General features: G+C 53.2%; 1 protein-coding gene and 1 long non-coding RNA gene across 2 annotated transcripts in view; one reads left to right on the top strand and one right to left on the bottom strand.

Annotated features, from left to right (window-relative positions):
* NRXN2 (neurexin 2) overlaps nucleotides 1-22,312 on the bottom strand; it is a 251,516-nt gene that overhangs the window by 188,477 nt on the left and 40,727 nt on the right. The window contains exon 4 of the mRNA XM_077821683.1: nucleotides 4,650-4,718. Coding sequence (XP_077677809.1) covers nucleotides 4,650-4,718 — 69 coding nt within the window. The remainder of the gene's footprint in view (nucleotides 1-4,649; nucleotides 4,719-22,312) is intronic.
* On the top strand, nucleotides 306-19,557 carry LOC144267589 (uncharacterized). Its single transcript, XR_013346638.1, has 2 exons — nucleotides 306-397; nucleotides 19,063-19,557. It is a non-coding gene; the product is annotated as an uncharacterized LOC144267589 (long non-coding RNA).

A 22,312-nucleotide genomic window follows, 5' to 3' on the forward strand; every position in this document is an offset into this window, starting at 1 on the left:
TATGTGCATGCAATGTGATGAGTGTATTTGTGTAGGGTGGAGAGGGTAGTGTGGAGGGTATGAGTGTGTTGTGTTTGCAATGTGTTGTGTGTGATGCTGTACAGTTACGTGCTCTGTGCTCCTTCTTTACACACCTCCTTGGCAGTGCAGAATTTCTATCACAGCAGCTAGTAATCCCAGAGCCGTGTGTCTCCCTGCCAGCACTCCAGTTCCCAGCCATATCGCCCCAGCCCCAGCACGGAAGGAGACAGATGGGAGGGAGTTTTCAAGTGTGCGGCAATTCAGATAAACCATGAGGTGAGTGTCTGCAGGAGATATCTTATACACACGCACAACAGCCCTCCCCCGGGGACCAGCCGGCTCTTGTGTGTGCTGTGCCGTCTGCTATGTGCCTCCGGTAGGTGCACATTACTTGGATTGTGCCTTTGTGTGAGCTGAGCTGTGTTTGTGTGAGCGACTGTGCATTTTCATATGCCCAAACTGTGTGCGTGTGTAAGAGTGAGACACTGTGCATTTGGGCATGTTCCAGTGTGTGTATGTGTGTGTCTGAACACATGCATGTGCCCTGACACTGGTGTGGGAATAGTTGTGTCTACCAGCCCGTTCAGTTGCATATGTGATTGCCTCTGCAGCCGTGTGTGTGGGTGTTGCTGCAGCCGCATGAGGACACAATGGGGTGAGCACAGTGCACAGTTGCAACAGCACGGCTGGCTGGCTGCGGCTGTGCTGTTGCACCTCCCAGTTGTGCAGCTGCGTGTGCTGGTGCAGCTGTGCCGTCGCAGGCCTGAGTGGATGCCGTTGTGCGATCCGAAAGGCGTGTGCAGCTCCAGCTATGCCCTGGGCGTGTTAGTGCAGCTCCAGGAGCCCGTTGCGGGCAGGGGCGCTGGAACAATCTGTGTAGCGAGGGTGCTGAGAGCCATTGAACCAAACTGTAAACTCTGTATATGATGGAAACCGCTTCAAGCCAGGGGGTGCAGCAGGACCCCCCTAGTTCCAGCACCTAGGGTTGCATCGTTGCGGCTGTTGGCTCTTGGCAGTCTCCAGGTGTATGGGCACAGCCCAATCACTTGCATGCACCACTGTAGCAGCAGTTTCCCGGGGGCATGTGGGTGACTGGGCAGTGTGGTTAGGAGGGCTCTGCATGCCCCCCAACCCTCAGCTGTTGCCATGGCCAGGAAATAACTAATCCCTCCCCCAGCCTGAGACGCCCAGGGAGTCATGGCCACATGGCGACCCTGGAGCTTGCAGGGCTGAGCCCATCAACAGATACTCACCTCAGTGCATACACACGCTACACCCCACACGTTTCCCTGTGCATAGACACACACACACAGTCTCTTTGGACACACCCCATGCACGTCCCTGTGCATAGACACACACACTCTGAGCCTACCCAGAGATCCACACATTTTGCCCAGCCACCCGCCTTATCAATAACTTTGCCACAGGATGCCCCCCTCCCTTTCCCCCATGCCGTTTGATTCCAGCCACTCACCAAATCTACACAGACAGGAGGACGCCCTTGGGGGTACCCCTAACCTGCCTCCCAGAGGGGAGAGCCAGCAGCAGAGGAGGGCCGGGGCACAGCTCACAGCTCAGGGAATGATACATAACAGGACAAATGGAAAGAGGTGGGGAGACAGACCTCCTCCCCCAACACACCAAGGAGCCGCTACTTCCGTCATTACTGGCTACCGGGGTGTTACGTGGACTGAACGACCACAAGGTGCACCCCATACTGGGAATCGGGGGGCTGACTGCAAGCACCTGAGAAACCACACGGCACTGTCCCTCTCCTGGCCTCAGTTTTCCCATCTGGAAATGGGAGAGGATAAAACATCCACGGTCAGAGCAGACTGGGACCGGCTCCCACTGTATGTCTGAGCAGTGATGGGGGTCCCGATCTGGGTTGGGGTCTGTGCAGCGCCCTCTTGCATTAGTGGCTGAATTTCAACACTGGGTAAGCAATTTCTGCATACAGAGCTGCTACAACCCGCTCCAGAAGCAGCTGCATCTATGCACAGGGCCATGGTTCCCTATATAAACAGCCCCCCAACCCAACCCCAGAGGCAGCTGCATGCAGGGCAGCGTCATCTGTCAGCCCTGCCTGTCCCACAATAGCCATTTTCCTTCCAGAACCTCCTGATTAAAATCAATCAGAGCCTTTTGTATATTAATGGCCTCTCGTTTGTATTGAATGCATCATTAATGTTAACGATCCCTGGGAGCCCCCCTCCCCTCACCCGGGCGGGACATATTAATTGCTCACGTCCTAATTAAATATTGAGGCTGGGAATTGGCTCTCTCCAAACAGGCTGGGGGAGACTGATTGCAATGCAGGGACTGGCACCTGGTGCCACCGAGCAGTATGTCCACCGCTATGCAACCACAATCACAGTAACCCACACACAATCACAACCACCTAGAGCTACACAACTGGAATCCACAAACACACAATCACTGTCATATAGACATTATCACATGCACAATCACACAGCACACACAATCACACAACAATGCAAACACAAAACCTCACAATCAGCCACGTGCACAATCTCCCACAGCGAGACAATCCCACAGACATGTATCAAGATAGTCCTAGTCACAGACTGTCACACCCACAAATATCCACAATCACACAGTCACACCCACAGACACATACAGTCACACTAGAGATAAAAGCATACACTCAATCACACCCACAGGCAGAGACACAAACACGCTATTACATGACGCTCTCACACACAAGAAAACAGTCTCCCACATGCACAGTCACACGTGCTTATACACACACCTTATCAAACTTGAGATACAATCACATGTATGTTTCACTCAGTGACACACACTATCACACTCACATAGTGACAGTCACACACAGTCACAGTGACACATGTGCATGCAGTGCCTCTCTCACACACATACACACACACACACACACAAACTTTCCCAACTACCCCCCACAATGAAGGATTCAGCCTGTGGCTCCACGTCACCATGACCCCTGAATTACACCCCCTCCCAGACACTACACCAGAGAGACACCACCCTGAAAACCAGTCCAAATAGGTGGTGGACAAAGAGCCTGCCAACCAATGGAGTGGGGCTTAAGGGGAGTGGGGTTGGGAGCCAGGAGTCCTGGGTTCTATTCCCAGCTCTAGGAGGGGAGTGGGGTCTAGTGTTGAGAGCAGAGGGGCTTGGAGTCAGGACTCCTGGATTTTATCCCCGGCTCTGGCTATATCACACAGCTTCCAATGCTCAGCCCAGAAAGACGTAACTGCGGGCAGCAGGGCCAAGGAGATGGAACAGAGCCGGATCAGCATGTGCTTCATGCTCCCTAGAGCAAGACTAAGATGATGTCCCTGCAACGGAGCAGAGGGAAGCAAGAAGCGGGAAGGAGAGAATACCTAGAGTATGCTCATCTCTGGCATGTAGCCACCAGGGGGTTGGGGTGAGTCAGCTGCTTGGAGGATCCCTGTATAAACAGCCCTCACACCACACCCCAGAGCCAACTGCATCTCAGTGCCAGGCAACAAATCCCTGTATAAACAGCTCCCAAGCCCCACCCCAGAGCCAGCTGCACCTTAGCTCTGAGTGAGGGATCCCTGTATGAACAACTGCCTCTACTCCACTGGGTGCCTGGAGTAGAGGCCCCTGGCCTGGATATGGCAGAGGTTAACAGCACAAGGGCATGGAGGGGGGAAGTGCACATCAAGTCAGTGGAAGAGCTGGGGATACAACCCAGGAGCCCTGACACTCAACCCAATTCCCCCCGCCCCCTCCCACACACTCTAACCACTAGGCACCACTAGGCACCACTCCCCTCCCAGAGCCAGATATAGAAACCAGGAATCCTGGCTCCCAGTCACCACTAATCTAACTATTAAATAATCCTACCTTCTCTTAAACAATTGAGATATAAATTGTTTTGCTAGGAGACATGCAAACAGGGTTATCTCACCCAGAGCTGAGATGCAGCTGCTTCTGGGGTGAAGCACACCAGGTGTTTATCATCCTCACATCAAGGGGAGAATTGTTAGGGAGCATTCTGCTCTTGGAGGCAGTCCTAGGACACGCAGTAGTGCTGGGAGTGGGGAAGGTAGCCGAATAGGGGTGCTCTCCGCTAGCAGTAAGTGCTGACCCCAGCATGGCACTAGGGGGCGCTGTGCTGCTGGAAGGGTCGGTCTTTCACATGAGATTTAAACCAAGGACCTGACTGTTCTGGGTCATTAAATATCCTCTAGCACTTTTCCCATGAGTCCTGCTGCAAACCCTAGCTTCCTGGCTACATCCCAGCCCAGAGAAATCTGCCTCCCTAAAATTCCCTCCTGCGCTTTCTATCAGATACAAAGTTTCCCCCATTCAGTTCCTGTGCTAAACTAGCCTGTAACGCTGTTTTTAACTAGCCCGCGTGCCCCACCCCAGAGGCAGCTGCATCTCAGCACTGGCAGAGGGATCCCTGTATAAACTGTCCCCACGCCCCATCCCAGAGGTAGCTACATTTGGAGAGGGGTCTCTGTATAAATAGGGCCCAGACCCCACCCCAGAGACGGCTGCATCTCAGCCTCAGGAGAGTGGAACACTTGACTGCAGAGAAGCATGAGGCGGACCCGTGGGGTGCTGTCTCTCTGGGGGCGGTGGGTTGCACTGACCTTTCGATGTGTGCTGCACCTCACCGGCTCCTCTCCCTTCCCCCCCTTCCGAGTACAGAATGGACCCTACTGGAAAAGCAGAACCACAGGATTAGGGAGCAGGCACTAACAACCCTCCCACCAGATACTCCCATTATCACATTGCAGCTGCTGGGACACCCTCCCCAGCCACCACAGAATACCCACACACAGCCACAGGGCTGGGGAAATGGCAGGAGGTTTGTTATTGTAGAGTCTCTCCTAAGCACTGGACCCTGGTTTATTATTGTAGAGTCTGGTAAACCAGCCCAGGTATCTACCCACAATCCCAAGAGCCTCAGGATTTCAGCCCCACTTTGACCCAGCAGAACAGCACCCGCAGCAGGCCCAGCTCTCCCAGCCCCAGCTCTCATTCTTAGCTAACCCGCCTGCCGCCTCCCTCCAGCTCATCAGCCAAGCCCCTCTCCCTAAAAGGGCCAGCCCACCCTGTGATGGGCTTTTCCTGAGTGCAGGGGGGAGGAGGTTGCTGAAGGGAAGCTGGGACTGCGGCTAGGGACTGCAGGGCAAGGCCTCTCAGGTTGCCCCTCTGCACTTGACAAACAAATAGAGAGAGGAGAAGATTAGTCTGCACCTCTGTCCCACCCCCGCCTCTCCCTGCGACCCTGGGGGCAGGATACAGCAAGTCTCAACGCCCAGGAACCAGGGGGCACTGGCCCCTCACCTCCACTCCCCACCCAAGCTTTGGGGCGCCCTGCTACACCCAGTGACACTTCAGATCGTTTTGGAATATTGTGTAATCCCGAAACCATCCCCCATCAGCCCTGTCAGAGACAGCAAAGGGGGAGTGTTGATCCTTCAGGGGAGGTTGGGACACATGCTCCTGCACCTCCATGCCTGGTGGGAGATCCCTGTATAAACAGCCCCCATATCCGACCCCAGAGGTGGCTGCATCTCAGCACTGGGTGAGGGACCCATGTATAAATGGTCCCCACGCTCCACCCCGGAGGCAGCTGCATCTCAGCACCAGAGGAGGGCTAACCGAGTTGAACAGGCATCTCCACTGCTTCCTATCCCCCTCATGGCTCATGTTGGCCAATTCCCCAGGTGTGTCTGCCCCTTCAGGCCGGGATGTGGGGCATCTGGCACTGGGAGCAGTAGCAGCCAGAGGCAAAAATGCTGAGTGGGGGGATCAGTGAGATAGAGCACAAGCGAGGAGTTCAGTATCATAGAGAGCGAGCCTGGGTGGGGTCAGTGTGAGAGAGCGAAAGCCAGCAGGGAGTCAGTGTGAGATAGAATAAGCAGGGGAAGGTCAGTGTGACTGTGCAAGCGGAGGGGTCACGAAGATGATGGAGACAGAGGGCGCAAGCTGGGGGGTGGGGGGGTGTTCTAGGAGATGAAGGAGACAGAGGGTGCGAGTGTGGGGGTTCAGGGAGATGAAGGAGACAGAGGGTGCGAATGTGGGGGAGTTTCCGGGAGACGAGGATGCGAGCGGGGGGCTCAGGAAGATGGAGACAGACAGTGTGAGCTGGGGGGAGTTTCTGGAAGACGAGGGAGACAGAGGGCTCAGAGGGGCGGGGGGTTCAGGGAGAGGAACGAGACAGAGGGCACAAGCTGGGGGGGTTTCAGGGAGACATGGGAGACAGAGGTCATGAGCGGGGGGTTCAGGGAGATGAAGGAGACAGCGGGTGTGGGGGGGGGGGTTCAGGAGGACAAGGGAGACAGAGAGCTCGAGCAGGAAGGAAAGAGGTGGAGGAAAGGAAGTATCAGAAAAAAAAAAGACTGAAAAAATGAGAAAGACCGGAGAGAATGTACGAATGAATCAAGGATTGGAAAGAAAGGCAGAAGGAATGAAGAAATAAGGAAGAAAGAACTAAGCCAAAAACCGAATGGATACAGTAGAAAGGAGGAAGAAAGGAGTAAACGAGTGAGTGCATCGAAGAACAAAGAAGGAATGTGAGAATGAACCTAAGAAAATGAAGGAATGAAAGAATGAATGCATCAGAAAGAAGAGGGAGGCCAAAGTCAGAGATGCCTGTGGACGGGTGGGCAGGCAGGTGCCCTGGGGCAGGAAGGAGCAAATGGCAGAGGCACATGCAGCAAGGGGAGAGCAGTAGGGGGAGGAAATCGGGGGGGCAGTGAAGCTGACCTGAGTAGCTCCGAGGGGTCAGACTGCCCCCGCAGTCCTGAAGAATGGGGATGATGTGCTGCCTGCCCTTGAATGTGACCTGGGGGGCTCCTCACCCTGCTGGGATCCCCAGCAGCTCGCTCATGGGGAGCAAGGAGACTCTCCTTACCCTCACTCATCTGTTCAGACCTGCCCAGCTCACTCCATTGGCAGCAGGGCCTGAACGGGGAAGTAGAGGGGGGAAGGGACTGGCCCAGAGCAACCAAGGGCAACAACTGAAGAAGAACCCAGGAATCCTGCCTCCCAGTCCCCGTCTCTCTGCTCCAGCACACTGGAGCCCAGGCCCCGCTCAGATGTGGGGATAGAACCCAGGAGTCCTGACACCCAGCCCCCTGCTCTAACCCCCTAGTCGAGGTGACAGATTCCCTGGTGTAATTCAGGAATAGCCATGTTGGGTTATCCCAATTCAGAACCAGTGTGAGGGGGGATCTGGCCTTAGGACTGACTGGGAGAGGCTGGGGTCTGCACTGGGGCCCTGGGTACTCCCCAATCCCAACCCCCAGAGTGGGGAAGCAGGCATGGGGGGCAGGAAGAAGGGGGGTTAGAGACCCAGGAAGAGGGAAGACTAGAGACAGACAGGTAAAGAAACAGGACGGTGCTCTGACTGCCCCTCCCCCCCATCCTGAGGGCAGTGAGGGAGAGTAGATGGGGAAAGTGGGGCAGGGAGATGTCCCCTCGCTTGGGTGAGTTGCAGCCCTGTGGGATACAGCCCCCCAGCATAGAACATGCATCTGGAAATGCTGGGGGAATGCTCCTTCCCCAAAACTATTCACACCATGGACCCAGCCACCCCACAGACTCCTACATACCTCAGACCTTCACGATACAGGCTAACTACCCCACCACCACCCCTTACACCATCCCTCAGCCAGACACCCCCCCCCACCCCTTCCGCCTGGGATTGCTCCATCCCCCAGCCAGAAACCCCCCTATAAGATCCGCCAGGGATTACACCATCCCTCCCGCCCAGAGACCCCCCTACAACATCCCCCTAGGATTACACCATCCTCCCCCCACATACACGGCAAGAAACCCCCCTACAAGATCCGCCTGGGATTACACCATCCTTCCCACCCAGAGACCCCAGTACAGCATCCCCCAGGATTACACCATCCACCCCCAGCCAGAAACCCCCCTACAACATCCACCTGGGATTACACCATCCCTCCACGGCAAGAACCGCCCCCTACAGCATCCCCCTGGGATTACACCATCCCTTGACCAGAGACACCCCCCCACAGCATCCTGCTGGGATTACCCCATCCCCCTGGCCAAACACAGCCCCCCACACCATCCATAAGAACGGCCAAACTGGGTCAGGCCAATGGTCCATCTAGCCCCGGTGTCCTGTCTGCCGACCGTGGCTAATGCCAGGTGCTTCAGAGGGAATGAACAGAACTGGGCAATCATCAAGTGATCCATCCATCCCCTATCGTTCAGCTCCAGGTTCTAGCCGTCAGAGGCTTAGGGACAACCTGAGCATGAGGCTGCACCCCAGACCATCTTGGCTAATAGCCACCGATGGACCTATCCTCCATGAGCGTATCGAATTCTTTTTTGAACCTGTTATAGTTTTGGTCTTTACAACTTCCCCTGGCACCGAGTTCCACAGGCTGACTGTGCATTGTGTGAAGTAGTACTGCCTTGTGTTTGTTTTAAACCTGCTGCCTAATACACCTTCCCTCAGCCAGAGTCCCCCCCACACCAACCCCCTGGCCAGAGATCCCATTCCCCCGACGATTACGCCATGCCCCAGCAGGAGACCCCCCCCCCACCCCATGCCCACCCCTGACCAGAGATCCCATTCCCCAAGGAATGACACCATGCCCCAGCCACAGACACTCCCCCGCACCTTCCCCCAGGATTACTCCATCCCCCCCGGTCCAGACACACATACTCTAAATGGCCATCTCTCCCCCTCCCTAGGATACCTCCCTGCCCCTACAGCCAGACGTCCCTACAGCCATTTCCTCTCTGTCCCTACACCCATTTCTTCCCAGCCAGAGACAGCCCCAGCCATCTCCCCCTCCCTGGAAAATCGTGTCCACGATAGAGTCCCCCCAACCCAGGTGTGTTGACACATGAGGGCCTGTGGACCTGGGACCCAGTGCCCTGAATGCCCTCATCACCCTGCTCCAGGGACCCTGTCTGGGAAGTATGCAGGGGAGGGTGTGGAGCCACCAGGCGTTGCTGGGTGTTATCAGGGGTTGGGTAGGGGCACACATCAGATATTAGAACAGGGAGATGGTGAGGCCCTGTTGAAAGTGGGATGGGGGAACCCCTGGGCATTACTGCGGGCAACATGAGCTCACACTGGGTGTGATGGGGAGATGTCCCATACCACATGTATGATCGGGGGAGCGTTAGCAGGAGGGGGCTAAGCAGGATCCAAGCAATGGGCCCCTTCCCCCACTTTTCCTGTGATGGGGCATCTCAAGAATCCCCAGAGGAATGTGCTGTCCTGCCATAGTGCCCCAGACAGCATGGGGAAGGGGGGGGTACCTCTCTGTCAACCCCACCACCCCTGCACAGGAAGCACCTGCCCCAGGAGAGACCATCCGCACTCTGAGCTGCAGCTCTCCTAGAACCAGGTCCCAAAGAGCCCCAACCACGTTGTGTGACTAATGAGCTGTGGCTGGGCCTAGCCCATCTGACAGCCAATCCCCCTCCCTGTCCAGGCTGGTTACTAGGTGTTAAAAAAGACTATTGTTTTATCCATAGTTAGGCAGGCTCCCAGAGCCAGGATAAAACCCAGGAGTCCTGGATCCAGGCTCCCACTGCAGCTCTAACCCAGGGGTTCTTAAACTGGGGGTCAGGACCCCTCAAGGGGTTGCGAGGTTATTACATGAGGGGTCTGAGCTGTCAGCCTCCAACTCAAACCCCACTTTGCCGTCAGCATTTATAATGGTGTTAAATATATTTTAAAAGTGTTTTTAATTTATAAGGGGGGGGTCGCACTCAGAGGCTTGCTATGTGAAAGGGGTCACCAGTACAAAAGTTTGAGAACCACTGCACTAATCCACTCTATCCCCCTCCCCCTGTACTGCTGAGACACACATGGACACCATCACTTCTGAATTTGAGTGTCCGTACTGTCAGGACCAGGACACACACGCCCTCATGTCTGACTGAGGGTCCGTACAGCCAGAATGCACCCCACCCCTGTGTGTTAGAATCAGAGTCCGTGCCACCAGGATGCAGAGGCCAACCCCCCTGTGAATGGGAAGGTCCATATCGTTGACACACGCAGGCCCTCATGTAGGAGCACAAGGGTGTGTACCACCGCGATACACACACATCTGCTCTTATGACTGTACTGCTGGAACGGAGAAGCATGCTCTCATGTCTCAGATCAAGGGTCCGCACCTCCATGACACACCGGCCTTTGTGTGTGCATGTGCGGGTCAGGACCACTGGGAGACACACATGCCCTCATATCTAACAACAAGGGTCCATATCCATCAGATCACAGACACATGAACTTGTGTATGAGTGTGAGGTACCTTTTGTTGGGACACACATGCAAATCCTCGTGTTTCACTGCGCCAGTCTGTACCACCAAGTCACACACGTACACTCTCATGTCCCTACAGCCAGGACACACATGCAGACGATCTCAGGGCAAGGGTCTGTACCACTTATGCTTGCACGCACACACGCCCTCCTGTGTGTGTGCAAGGGTCTGTAGTGCCAGGACACACACACACTTTCGTGTTTGACTGGGAGCTTATGTCCCGCCTGCCAGGCAACACACCAATGTGAGAATTTGTGCTGCCAGGACACACTACCTTTGTGTGTCACTGCAGGGGCCCGTACCACCGGGACACACGCACATGCCCTCATATCCTTGGTGCTTCTCAGGATGCTTCATCATGGGGGAGTCGGGGGAGGGGCCCATTGCTTGGGTCCTGCTCAGCCCCCTACTGATAACCCTCCCCCAATCATACCCCAGCACAGGACATGCCCCCATGGGTCCTTGTTACTGCAGTAACGCCCAAAGGTTCCCCCATCTCTCTGTCGACAGGGCTCCACTGTCTTCCTCTTCTAAGACCTGATGTGTTTCCCTACCCCAACCCCGGTAACACCCAGCCTGATGCCCCTAGCAACGCCCAGTGGCTCCACACCCACTCCCACTTCCCAGACAGGATCCCTGGAGCAGGTGACAGGGACATTCAGGGCATTGGGGGCCCAGGTCACACAGACCTGGGTGTGAACACAAGGGGGCACACCACGAGCTTGGAGATTGTCTCTGGAGGAGTGGAGGGTGTTATGGGGGGAGGTGGCCGTGGGGTGGGTCTCTTTATGAGGGAAGATGGCGGGGGGGGAGGGGTTCCTGTGGATGCTGAGATAGAGAGCTATCTGGGGGGTGGGGAAATATCAATGGGGGGATGTCCCTGGATGGTGAGATTATCTGGGGATGAGACTGCCGAAGGGGGGGGGTGCTCTAGATAGGGGTAGGGAGTTATGCAGGGGGGGAAAATGGCATTGGGAGGGTGTGTCTGGATGGGGGTTGTCCAGGGCAGAGATGGGGGTAAGAGGCTATCCCATGGGAGCTATCTCTGGATGGGGAATTATCAGGGGGAAGATGGTCATGGGGGTTGTCTCTGGTTCTGGATGGAAGGTAGGGGGCTTCCATGGGGGGTATCTCTGGATGGGGAGTAGGGGGCTATCTGATGGGGGGAGATGGCAATGGGGGTATCACTGGATGAAGATTATCAGGGGGCAGATGGTCATGGGGCTGTCTCTGAATGAGGGCAGGGGGTTATCCAGGGGTGAGGGAGATGCCAGTGGGGTTATCTCTGGATTGGTACACCGTCAACTTGAATACTGTGTGCACTTCTGGTCACCCCATCTCAAAAAAGAGATATTAAAGCTGGGAAAAGTACAGAGAAAGGCAACAAAAATTATTAGGGGGATGGAACAGCTTCTGTACGAGGAGAGATTAAAGAGACTGGTGTGGAGAAAGTTATTTACCCCTTTCATAACCCTACCCCTACCTAGCACAGGAACCTGGGGGAAGCAGGTTTAAAACAAACACAAGTCAGTACTACTTCACACAACACACAGTCTGTCGGGGTCAGGGGATGTTGTGAAGGCCAAAAGTTGAACAGGGTTCAAAAAATAATTTGATAAATTCATGGAGGATAGGTCCATCAATGGCTATTAGCCAGGATGGGCAGGGATGCAACTCCATGCTTGGGGTGTCCCCAAGTCTCCAACTGCCTGAAGCTCGGACTGGACGACAGGGGGTGGATCACTCTGTAATTTCCCTGTTCTGTTCATTCCCTCTGAAACATCGGACACCAGCCACTGTCAGAAGACAGGATACTGGGCTAGATGGACCATTGGTCTAACCCAGCATGGCTGTTCTTATGATGGTGGGAGGTAGTTATCTGTGGAGGGAGATGGCTGTGGGGGGTATCTCTGGATGTGCGGGGTAATGGGCTATCCAGGAGTGGGAGATGGCAATGGGGGGTTGTGACAAAGTGAGAATTTTCTGTAATATTTTGTGACCCCTGTGTGTGCTTCAGTTTCCCTTATATGTTGCATTGTTACCCAGTGGGGGAAAAGGGGATTAAGTTTGTCTCAGGGAAGACTAAGAGACACAGGGGCAAGTGACACCTCCCTGTCTGGGTGGAATGAACAGAGCCCTCCAGGAACCAGCTGTAACCGACCCAGAACAACAAGGGGCCAGAGAAACCAGGCCAGCCCCAGTGACTCAAAGATCCACACTCCCAGCAGAGAAGCTGAGCCCAGACCCCAGCTGGAGAAGAAAGGACTGGGAGGGGAAGCTGGGGGTGAAGCGCTGGCTGCTGGAGGAAGCTGGCAGCTCCCACCTGGGAACAGACTGAGGCGGGCAGACAGACAGACAGAGCCTGACCCCAGGGCTGGACTCAGGGCTGAACCGAATGGACTGTGCTTTAACCTTCAGCTCTCTGTGCTAAGCCACGGGCTGCCTCTGCTGGTGCCAGGTGACTAATAAACCGGCTGCCCTGGGGATGCTGCTCGAGGGTCACTGGAAATGCCGGCTGAGGGGCATCAGTCCTGAGGGGTGGCCAAGGCTCTGCGAGGAGCCTGTCTCAGCTGGACTCGCTGGGCAGAGCTCAGGGGAGAAAGCAGGAGGGCTGGACCCCAGAGGGTCAGTCTCAGCAGGTGGGAGGCCACGTGGCCTGCCCTGGAGGAACAGTGAGAGCCCTGGGGTCTGGCACTTCATCCAAGAGACTGTTCCAAAGCCAGAGGTGCAGCCTGTGGATCCGTAACAGGGGTGGGTGTGTGGCTGTGAGGGTGGGGATATCTGGGAGGGGAGAGATGGCCATGGGGGGTGTCCCTGGAAGGTCGGGTCATCACAGAGGGGCACGGAAAGATGGCCATAGGGTATGCCTGGGTAAAAGAGGGTGGCCGTGGGGGGTGTCTAGGGATGGAGGTAGGGCAGTCTCTGCGCTGGAGAGGGCAAATGGCCATGGAGGATTTCTCTGGTTGGGGGTGGGGGGGGCGGCGGCATGTATTACAGAAAGGGAGTGGAGGGGAAGATGGCCATGGGGGTTTCTCTGGATGTGGGGAGAGGTTATCTGGCAGGGGGGAGAGAGATGGCTGTGGGGCACATCTGTGGATGGAGGAGGGATATAGCTACTGGAGTGGTCTCTGAATGGCTTTCTTTTTTGGGGGAAGGAACCATCCATGCAGGGATATAGGTGTAGGGAGGCATCTGGCTGGAGGCAGGGGGAAATATCGGGAAGATAGACAGAGGATGTTTGTGCCTGGCAGGGGGATTATCCCAAGAAGAGGGGATGGGTGTAGGGGTGTCTCTTTCTCAGACTCATAGACCATCTTGATCATCTAGTCTGGCCTCATGCATATTGCAGGTCACAGAACCTCTCCCACCCACTCCTGTAATAGACCCACAACCTCTGACTGAGTTACTGAGTCCTCAAATCATGGTTTAAAGACTTCACATTACAGAGAATCCACCACTGACACTAGTTTACACCTGCAAGTGACCCGTGACCCATGCTCCAGAGGAAGGCGAAAACCCCCAAGGGTCTCTGCCAATCTGACCTAGAGGAAAATTCGTTCCTGACCCAAATCTGGTGACCAGTTAGACCCTGAGCATGCGGGCAAGACCCACCAAACAGATACCTGGGAACGAATTCTCTGAAGTAACTCAGAGCCCTCCCCATCTAGCATCCCATCTCTGGCCATTGGGGATATTTGCTACTGGCAGTCACCAATGGGCCACACGCCATTGTAGGCAGTCCTGTCATTCCATCTCCTCCATAAACTTTTCAAACTCAGTCTTGAAGCCAGTTAGGTTTTTTTGCCCCCACTGCTCCCCTTGGAAGGCTGTTCCAGAACTTCCCTCTTCTGATGGCTAGAAACCTTCAACTGATTTCGAGCCTAAACTTGTCGATGGCCAGTTTATAGCCATTTGTTCTTGTGTTCACATTGGTGCTTAACTTAAATAACTCCTCTATCTCCCTCGTATTTATCCCTCTGATGTATTTATACAGAGCAATCATATCTCCCCTCAGCCTTCTTTTGGTTAGGTCAAACAAGCCAAGCTCTTTGAGTCTCCTCTCAAAAGGTAGGTTTTCCATTCATCTGATCATCCTAGTAGCCCTTCTCTGCACCTGTTCCAGTTTGAATCCATCTTTCTTAAACATGAGAGACCAGAACTGCACACAGTAGTCCAGATGAGGTCTCACTAGTGCCTTGTATAACACTGCCCTGTCTCTACTGGAAATACCTCACCTGATGCATCCTAGGACTGCATCCCTTTTCACAGCCCCATCACATTGACAGCTCATAGTCATTCTGTAATGAACCAATACACACAGGTCTTTCTCCTCCTCTGTCACTTCCAACTGATACGTCCCCAACTTATAGCAAAAATTCTTGTGGTTATTCCCTAAATGCATGACCTTGCATTTTGCACTAGTAAATTTCATCCCATTTCTATTACTCCAGTTTACAAGGTCATCCAGATCTTCTTGTACTATATTCTGGTCCTCCTCCAAATTGGCATTACCTCCCAATTTTGTGTCATCCGCAAAACTGATAAATAAGATTGGTCCCAGGACCGATCCCTGAGGAACTCCACTAGTAACCTCCCTCCAGCCTGACAGTTCACCTTTCAGCATGACCCACTGTAGTCTCCCCTTTAACCAGTTCCTTATACACCTTTCAATTTTCACATTAATCCACATCTTCTCCAATTTAACTAATACTTTCCTATGTGGAACTGTATCAAATGCCTTACTGAAATCCAGGTAGATTAGATCTACTGCCTTTCCTTTGTCTAAAAAATCAGTTATCTTCTCAATATAACTTCTCATGGTCTGGCACGCTCTACCTTTTGTAAAACCATGTATTTTATTCAAATTACCATTCATCTCTATGTCCTTAACTACTTTCTCTTTCAAAATTTGTTCCAAGACCTTGCATACAATTGCGATCAAACTAACAGGCCTGTAGTTTCCTGGATCACTTTTTTCCCCTTTCTTAAAAATAGGAACTATATTAGCAATTATCCAGCCATAGGGTATGAACCCCAAGTTTAGATTCATTAAAAATCCTCGTTATTGGGCTTGCAATTTCATGTCCCAGTTCCTTTAATACTCTTGGATGGAGATTATCTTCTCCCATCCTACCCCGCCGATTTAGTCCCATTAAGCTGTTTGAATCTGACTTCCACCTTGGATGTGGTAATTTCTACCTCCATATCCTCATTGCCATTAGCAACCCTGCCACCACCCCAAGCTCTTCATAAGGGGGTGTTATCCTAGTGGCAAGTTACCTCAAACCTTCAATATGCAGACTATGTAGGAGTCTCATGGGTAGCTGAGTCCATGGAAGAAAAAACGGTTACTAACCTTTTGTAACTGTTGTTCTTTGAGAAGTGTTGCTCATGTCCATTCCATGCTAGGTGTGTGCATGCCGTGTGCACTGTGGCCGGAAATTTTTCCCTTAGTAGTATCTGTTGGGCTGGCTCTAGCGCCCTTTGGAGCCGTGTGCATATGCGCTGGTATAAGGGGTGCTGCTGGCTCCACACAGCCTCTCAGTTCCTTCTTGCCGGTAACTCGGACAGAGGGGTAGGAGGGCAGGTCATGGAATGGACATGAGCAGCGCATCTCGAAGAACAACAGTTAAGAAAAGATTGGTAACTGTTTTGCCTTCTTTGAGTGCTTGCCCATGTCCATTCCATGCCAGGTGACTCACAAGCAGTACCTCATGAGGTGGGCTCAGAGTTCATGGACTTGCTGAGTGCAACACTGCTCTCCTGAAATGGGCATCGTCACAGGCCTGTTGGGTGATGACCTAGTGGGATGCAAAGGTATGGGCCGACGACCAGGTCACAGCTCTGCAGATGTCCTGGAATGGGACCTGCGTGAGGAAGGCTGCTGACGAAGCCGGGGCTCTTGTGGAATGAGCAGTCACAATGGCTGGCAGTAGGACGTTGGCCTGTTCGTAGCAAGCCCAAATACAGGCAGTTATCCAGGACGAGATTCTCTGGGTTGACACAGGTAGCCCTCCCATTCTTTCTGCTATTGCTACAAAGAGTTATGTGGACTTGCAGAAGGGCTTAGTCCTCTCAACATAAAAGTCGAGGGCCTGCCTAACATCCAACATATGAAGCCGACATTCCTCAGAGGTCTTGTGAGGTTTTGGGAAGAAGACAGTAGAAAAATGACCTAGTTGGAGTGGAATTGTGACACCACCTTTGGCAGGAAGGCCGGATGGTGGCGCAATTGGATCTTGTCCTTGAAGAACACCGTGTAAGGTGGCTCTGACATAAGGGCCCTGATCTCAGAGACCCTTCTGGCTGAGGTTATAGCCAGCAGAAAGGCGACCTTCCAGGGGAGAAGTAGCAGGGAGCACAATGCTAATGGCTTGAAGGGGGGGACCCATAAGCCTCGACAGGACCAGGTTTAAGTCCCATGGAGGCCCAGTTCACGAATCTGAGGATAGTCTTTCCAAACTCTTGAGAAACTGGATGGTCATTCCGTGGGAGAACATGGCTCTGCCATTCACTGGGGGGATGGAAGGCCGAGATGGCTAATAGATGAGAGGGCCAGACCTTGCTGCTTAAGGTGGAGCAAACAGTCCAAGATAGACTGAAGAGAAGACTGGGTGGGAGAGAGATCCTGTTCGGAGGCCCAACAAGTGAAACATTTCCACTTGGCCAAGTAGGTAGCCCTGATGGAAGACTTTCTACTACCTAGCCAAGATCTGCCAAACCTGTTCCGAGCAGGCCTGTTCTTCAGGGTTCAGTCATGCAGCATCCATGCAGTTAGGTGCAGGGAGGTTCAGTTCACATGAAGCAACTGGCCGTGAAAATTGTGAAATCAAGTCTGGGCAGGGTGGAGCTATCACCAAGAAGTCCAAAAGTGTACCGAACCAATGTTGCACGGCCACAACAGTGCTGTCAGGATAACTCTTGCCTTGTCCCATGTGATTTTTAGGAGAACCTTGTGAACCAAGGCAATCATTGTAAAGGTGTACAGTAGGTGGCCTGCCCACAAGAGCAGGAAGGCGTCAGAGAGGGAGCCTGTACTGTGCCCGTGCAGTGAACAGAACTGATGCCATTTTCTGTTCTGCCTGGTGGTGAATAGGCTCATGTGGGGAGGCCACCACTTTTGGAAGATGACACTGATGACCTCCAGATGAAGAGACTTCTTGTTGTGAGAGGAAAAGGATCTTCTGAGGTGACCCGCCAATATGTACGGAGATGAGACGCCTCGAGATGAATGGAGTGTCTCGCACAGAAATCCCCATAGAGCGATGGCCTCCTAACACTGGGCAGAGGATCAGGCCTCTCCTTGCTTGTTGATATAGAACATGGCTGCAGTATTGTCTGTCAGGACTTGAACCACCTTGCCTGAGACATGGGGAAGGAATAATGGCAAGCCAGATGTACTGCCCTGAGCTCCCTGATGCTTATGTGCAGGGTGAGTTTTTCCCGGGACCAGAGGCCCTGAGTCCTGAGGTTGCTGAGGTGGGCTCCACACCCTAGGTCTGACACATCTGAGATTAAAGACACCAATGGTTGTGTGGTAACAAAGGGTATCCCCATCTTTACTGATCTTGGCTCCTTCCACCAGCCCAGGAGGTGAGGACCAGGCAAGGGACTGTAAGTACTGAGTCCAAGTGGGGTCTGCTCGGGGAGTATACTGGTGCTAGCCACATCTGGAGGGGTCTGGCGCAGCCTTGCATATTGAACCACGTAAGTGCAAGCCACCATGTGACCCAATAGCTTGAGGTAAACCTGAGCTGTTGTGATTGGGTGGTCCATGACCTTGGTATCAGGTCTGGAAGCGGGCCTCTGGCAGGAAGACCCTAGCTTGAGTCAAGTCGAGCTCTGCTCCAATAAATTCTATTCTCTGAACCGGGGCAAGAATTGACTTCTGCTCGTTGGTCAGCAGACCCAGCACTCTGGAGGTGGCTCGGAGCGTGCTGATGCTGTTCTGTACCTGAGCCTGCAACGGACCTTTGATCAGCCAGTTGTCGAGGTACAGGTAGACCTGTACACTTCGCCGCCTGAGGAAGGCTGCTACAACTCCATACACTTTGTGAAAGCGCACAGGGCTGCAGATAGGCCAAAGGGAGGGCAGTGAATTGATAATGGTGTTGACCCACTACAAACCTGAGAAATATTCCATGGCCACAGATGATAGAAATGTGAAAGTACGTGTCCTTTAAATTGAGGACAGCATACCAGTCTCGTGGGTCCAGGAAGGGAATGATGGAGGCCAGGGAGACCATGAGAAACCTCAGTTTCTTGAGATATCTGTTGAGGTGAGACAGGTCCAGGATGAGCCGGAGCCACCCTTTTGGATTAGGAAATACTGGGAATAAAATCCCTTCCCTCTCAAGTCTTGAGGAACTTCCCCCATAGGTAGGAGGGATTGTGCCTCCTAGACAAGGAGCTACTCATGAGAAGGGTCCCTGAAGAGGGACAGGGATGGGGGGTGGAAGAGACTGGTGGAAAGAAACTGAAGGGTATATCTGACTGTCACTGTGCTCAGGATCCATTGGTCTGATGTTATGGATGCCCAAGCTGGGCTGAAGAGCGACAGATGGTCCAAAAATGAAGGGGGGGTGGATCTGAAACGGTGACTGGTACAGTGCCCTCGGCCACTCCTTCAGAAAGCCTACTTGGGCTCACCAGAGTATCTCTGACCCCCCAACTGGTAGGCTGAGGTGGACGGGTGTGGTTGGCATCGTTTATAACCTGTGCCTTTGCTTTTGTAGGGCTCCTCTCTTGGAGCTGCCGAGAACCAAGGAGGCTGCTGGAGCCTGAAGCGCTTTCTGGAGGCAGGTGGCGCATACAGGCCTAAAGGTCGTAGTGTGGCCCTCGAGTCCCTCAGTCCATCAAGTCTCATGTCTGTCTGCTCCGAGAATAGGGAGGAGCCTTCAAATGGGAGGTCCTGGATGGACTCTTGGACCCTGTGGGGAAGGCCAGAGGATTGGAGCCAGGAACTGCGCCTCATGGTGACCACAGAGGCCGCTGTCCAGGCCGCCAAATCAGCAACCTCCAGAGCTGCCAAGATCCTGGCCGAGTTTTTACCCTCTTCTAAGAGCACGGTGAACTCCTGTCTCGACTCTTGGAGCAGGGAGTTTCAGTTTATTCAGTTTTCAGTTTATTCAGGGAGTCCCAGAGAATAAAATCACATCTCCCCAGCAGAGCCTGCTGATTGGCAACACACAGTTGGAGGCTACCCATGGAATAAACCTTTCTTCCAAAGAGTGCGGTTTCTTAGCATCTTTTTGTTGCAGGGTAGCACTCAACTGGCCTTGCTTCTCCCTTTCGTTCGCTACAGACCCCACCAGTACAGGTAATTGAACCTGCTTGCTGGCACATGCTACTTCTTCTGTGCTCTCTTGAAGTGGGGCCAGAGAAGGAGTCTGCCATAGGGCCTGGACTGGCCCCGTCACAGCCTCATTGATGGGCAGGGCAACCTTGGATGGAGCTGCTGCAGCCAAGATATCAATAAGGCTGGGCGATGTATCTTTGAGCTCCTCAATTTCCAAACCAAGGTTTGAAGTGATCCACTTCAGAAGGTCCTGGTGGGCCTTGAAATTGCCCTGGGGAAGTAGGCTGCTGGGACCCACAATGGAAAAATCTCCAGCAACAGCGCATGCGGCGGGTACACACCTAGCATGGAATGGACATAAGCAAGCACTCAAAAGGAGAATATTTTGGGAGGGAGAGTTCCCCCAAGCTTGCCTGGCAGGGGACCCACTGTTAGCCCCCCTGCCTCCTCCCAAGTATGTAAAGCCAAGACACACACTATCGTCCTTCTGTCCCATGGTGAGGATCCCTATAACCACAACACACACACGCTCACTGCCTTCTCTCACAGCAAGGGTCCATACAGCCAGAACACACAAACACACTCGCCCGTGTCTCACGGCAAGGGTCCATACAGCCAGAACACACAAACACATTCACCCTCGTGTCTCACAGTGAGGGTCCATACAATCAGAACACACATATACATCCCCCGTCATGTGTGTCGGTGAGGGTCCATATATCAGACTCCCCCCTCCCCCACACTCATGTCTCCCTGCAAGGGCCCCTATAGCCAGGAAACACATATACTGACCCTCTTATCTCACAGCGAGGGTTCCGGAAGCCAGACCGCACACACATACACACACATACACACACAGACCCTCGTATTTCCCAGTGAGGATCCATATATCCAGAACAGCCACACACTCACCCTCACGTCCCACAGTTAGGATCCCTATAGCCAGAACACACACACACACACACACACACTCACTCACTCACCCTTATGTCTCAGAATGAGGGTTCCTATAGCCAGAACATACACACATGCACACACACACACACACTCGCCATAGTATCTTGCGGCTAGGATAGGGTCCCTATAGTCATAACACACACATACTCTTGCCCTCATGTGTCTCGGTGAGGATCTAATATCCAGAACAGACATACACACACACTAGTGTCCCACACTGAGGGTCCCAATAGCCAAAACACACACACACCGGCCCTTGTGTCCCACAGCAAGGATCCCTATACTGAGAAGATACACACCCGACCTCATGTCTTGCAGCAAGGATCCCTTTAGCCAGAACACACACGCACACCCTTGTGTATCGTGGTGACAGTCCTTATAGCCAGAACACACACTCAACATAGTATCTTACGGCAAGGGTCCCTATACTCAGAACATACACATACACTAGCCCTTGTGTGTGTCGGTAAGAGTCTGTATATCCGGAACAGAACACAAACACACTAAACCTCATGTCTTGTGACAAGGGTCCCTATAGCTAGAACACTCACTCCCCCTTATGTCCCATGGTGAGGGTCCCTATAGCCAAAACATACATACACACACACACACAGGCCTTCATGTCTCTCAGCGAGAGTCCATGTATCCAGAACACATACACACACACACTCGTCTCTCACAACAAGGGTCCCTAGAGCCAGAACAATCACACACTCACCCTTATGTCTCACAGCAAGGATCCCTATGGCCTAAACACACTCTCCATCTTCTGTCACAGCAACGGTCCCTAAAGCCAAAATACATACACATTAGTCCTCGTGTATCACGGCAAGGGTCCATATAGCCAGACCACACCCACTCCCACACTCACCCTCTTGTCTCACAGCAAGGGTCCCTATAGTCAGAACACACACGCTCGCCGTAGTATCTTGCGGCAAGGGTCCCTACAGTCATTCACCCTCATGTGTGTCAGTGAGAGTCTGTATAGTCAGAACACACACACTCAGTCATCCTCACGTCTCGCGGCACACACACACACACTCACACTCACTCGTGCCTCATGGCAAGGATTCCTATAGCCGGAAAACACACACACTCACCCTTGAGTCTCACAGCAAGAGCCCCTATAGCCAGAACACACATGTGTACTTGCCCTTGTGTTTCATGTGAAGGGTCCATATACACAGAACACACACACATATTTGCCCTCATGTTTTACAGTGCGCACACACACAGACACACGCTCGCCCTCAAGTGTTATGGCAAGGGTCCCTATAGCCAACACACACACAAACACTTGCTCTCATGTGTGTCGGTGAGGGTTCATATATCCAGAACACACACACACACATCTCATGGCAAGAGTCGCCTATAGCCAAATCGCACACACATCACCCTCTTCTCTCGCAGCAAGGGTCCCTATAACTAGAACACACACATGCACTCACCCTGATGTTTCACACAAAAGGTCCATATATAAAGAACACACACTCGCCTTCATGTTTTACAGCATGCACACACACACACACACACACACACACACACAATCACTCATCTTCGAACCTCATGGCAAAGGTCCCCATAGACAGAACACACAATCTTGTCTGCTAGCAGCATTCCTATAGGAGGAACCCACACACGTCACCCTCGTTTTTTGTGGCGAGGGTCCCTATAACTAGAATGCACACTTGCCATCCTGTCTTATCTGAGGGGTCCATATATCCAGAGCA

The sequence above is a fragment of the Eretmochelys imbricata genome, chromosome 7, assembly GCF_965152235.1.
Source record: "Eretmochelys imbricata isolate rEreImb1 chromosome 7, rEreImb1.hap1, whole genome shotgun sequence".
In the NCBI taxonomy this organism is placed as follows: domain Eukaryota; kingdom Metazoa; phylum Chordata; order Testudines; family Cheloniidae; genus Eretmochelys; species Eretmochelys imbricata.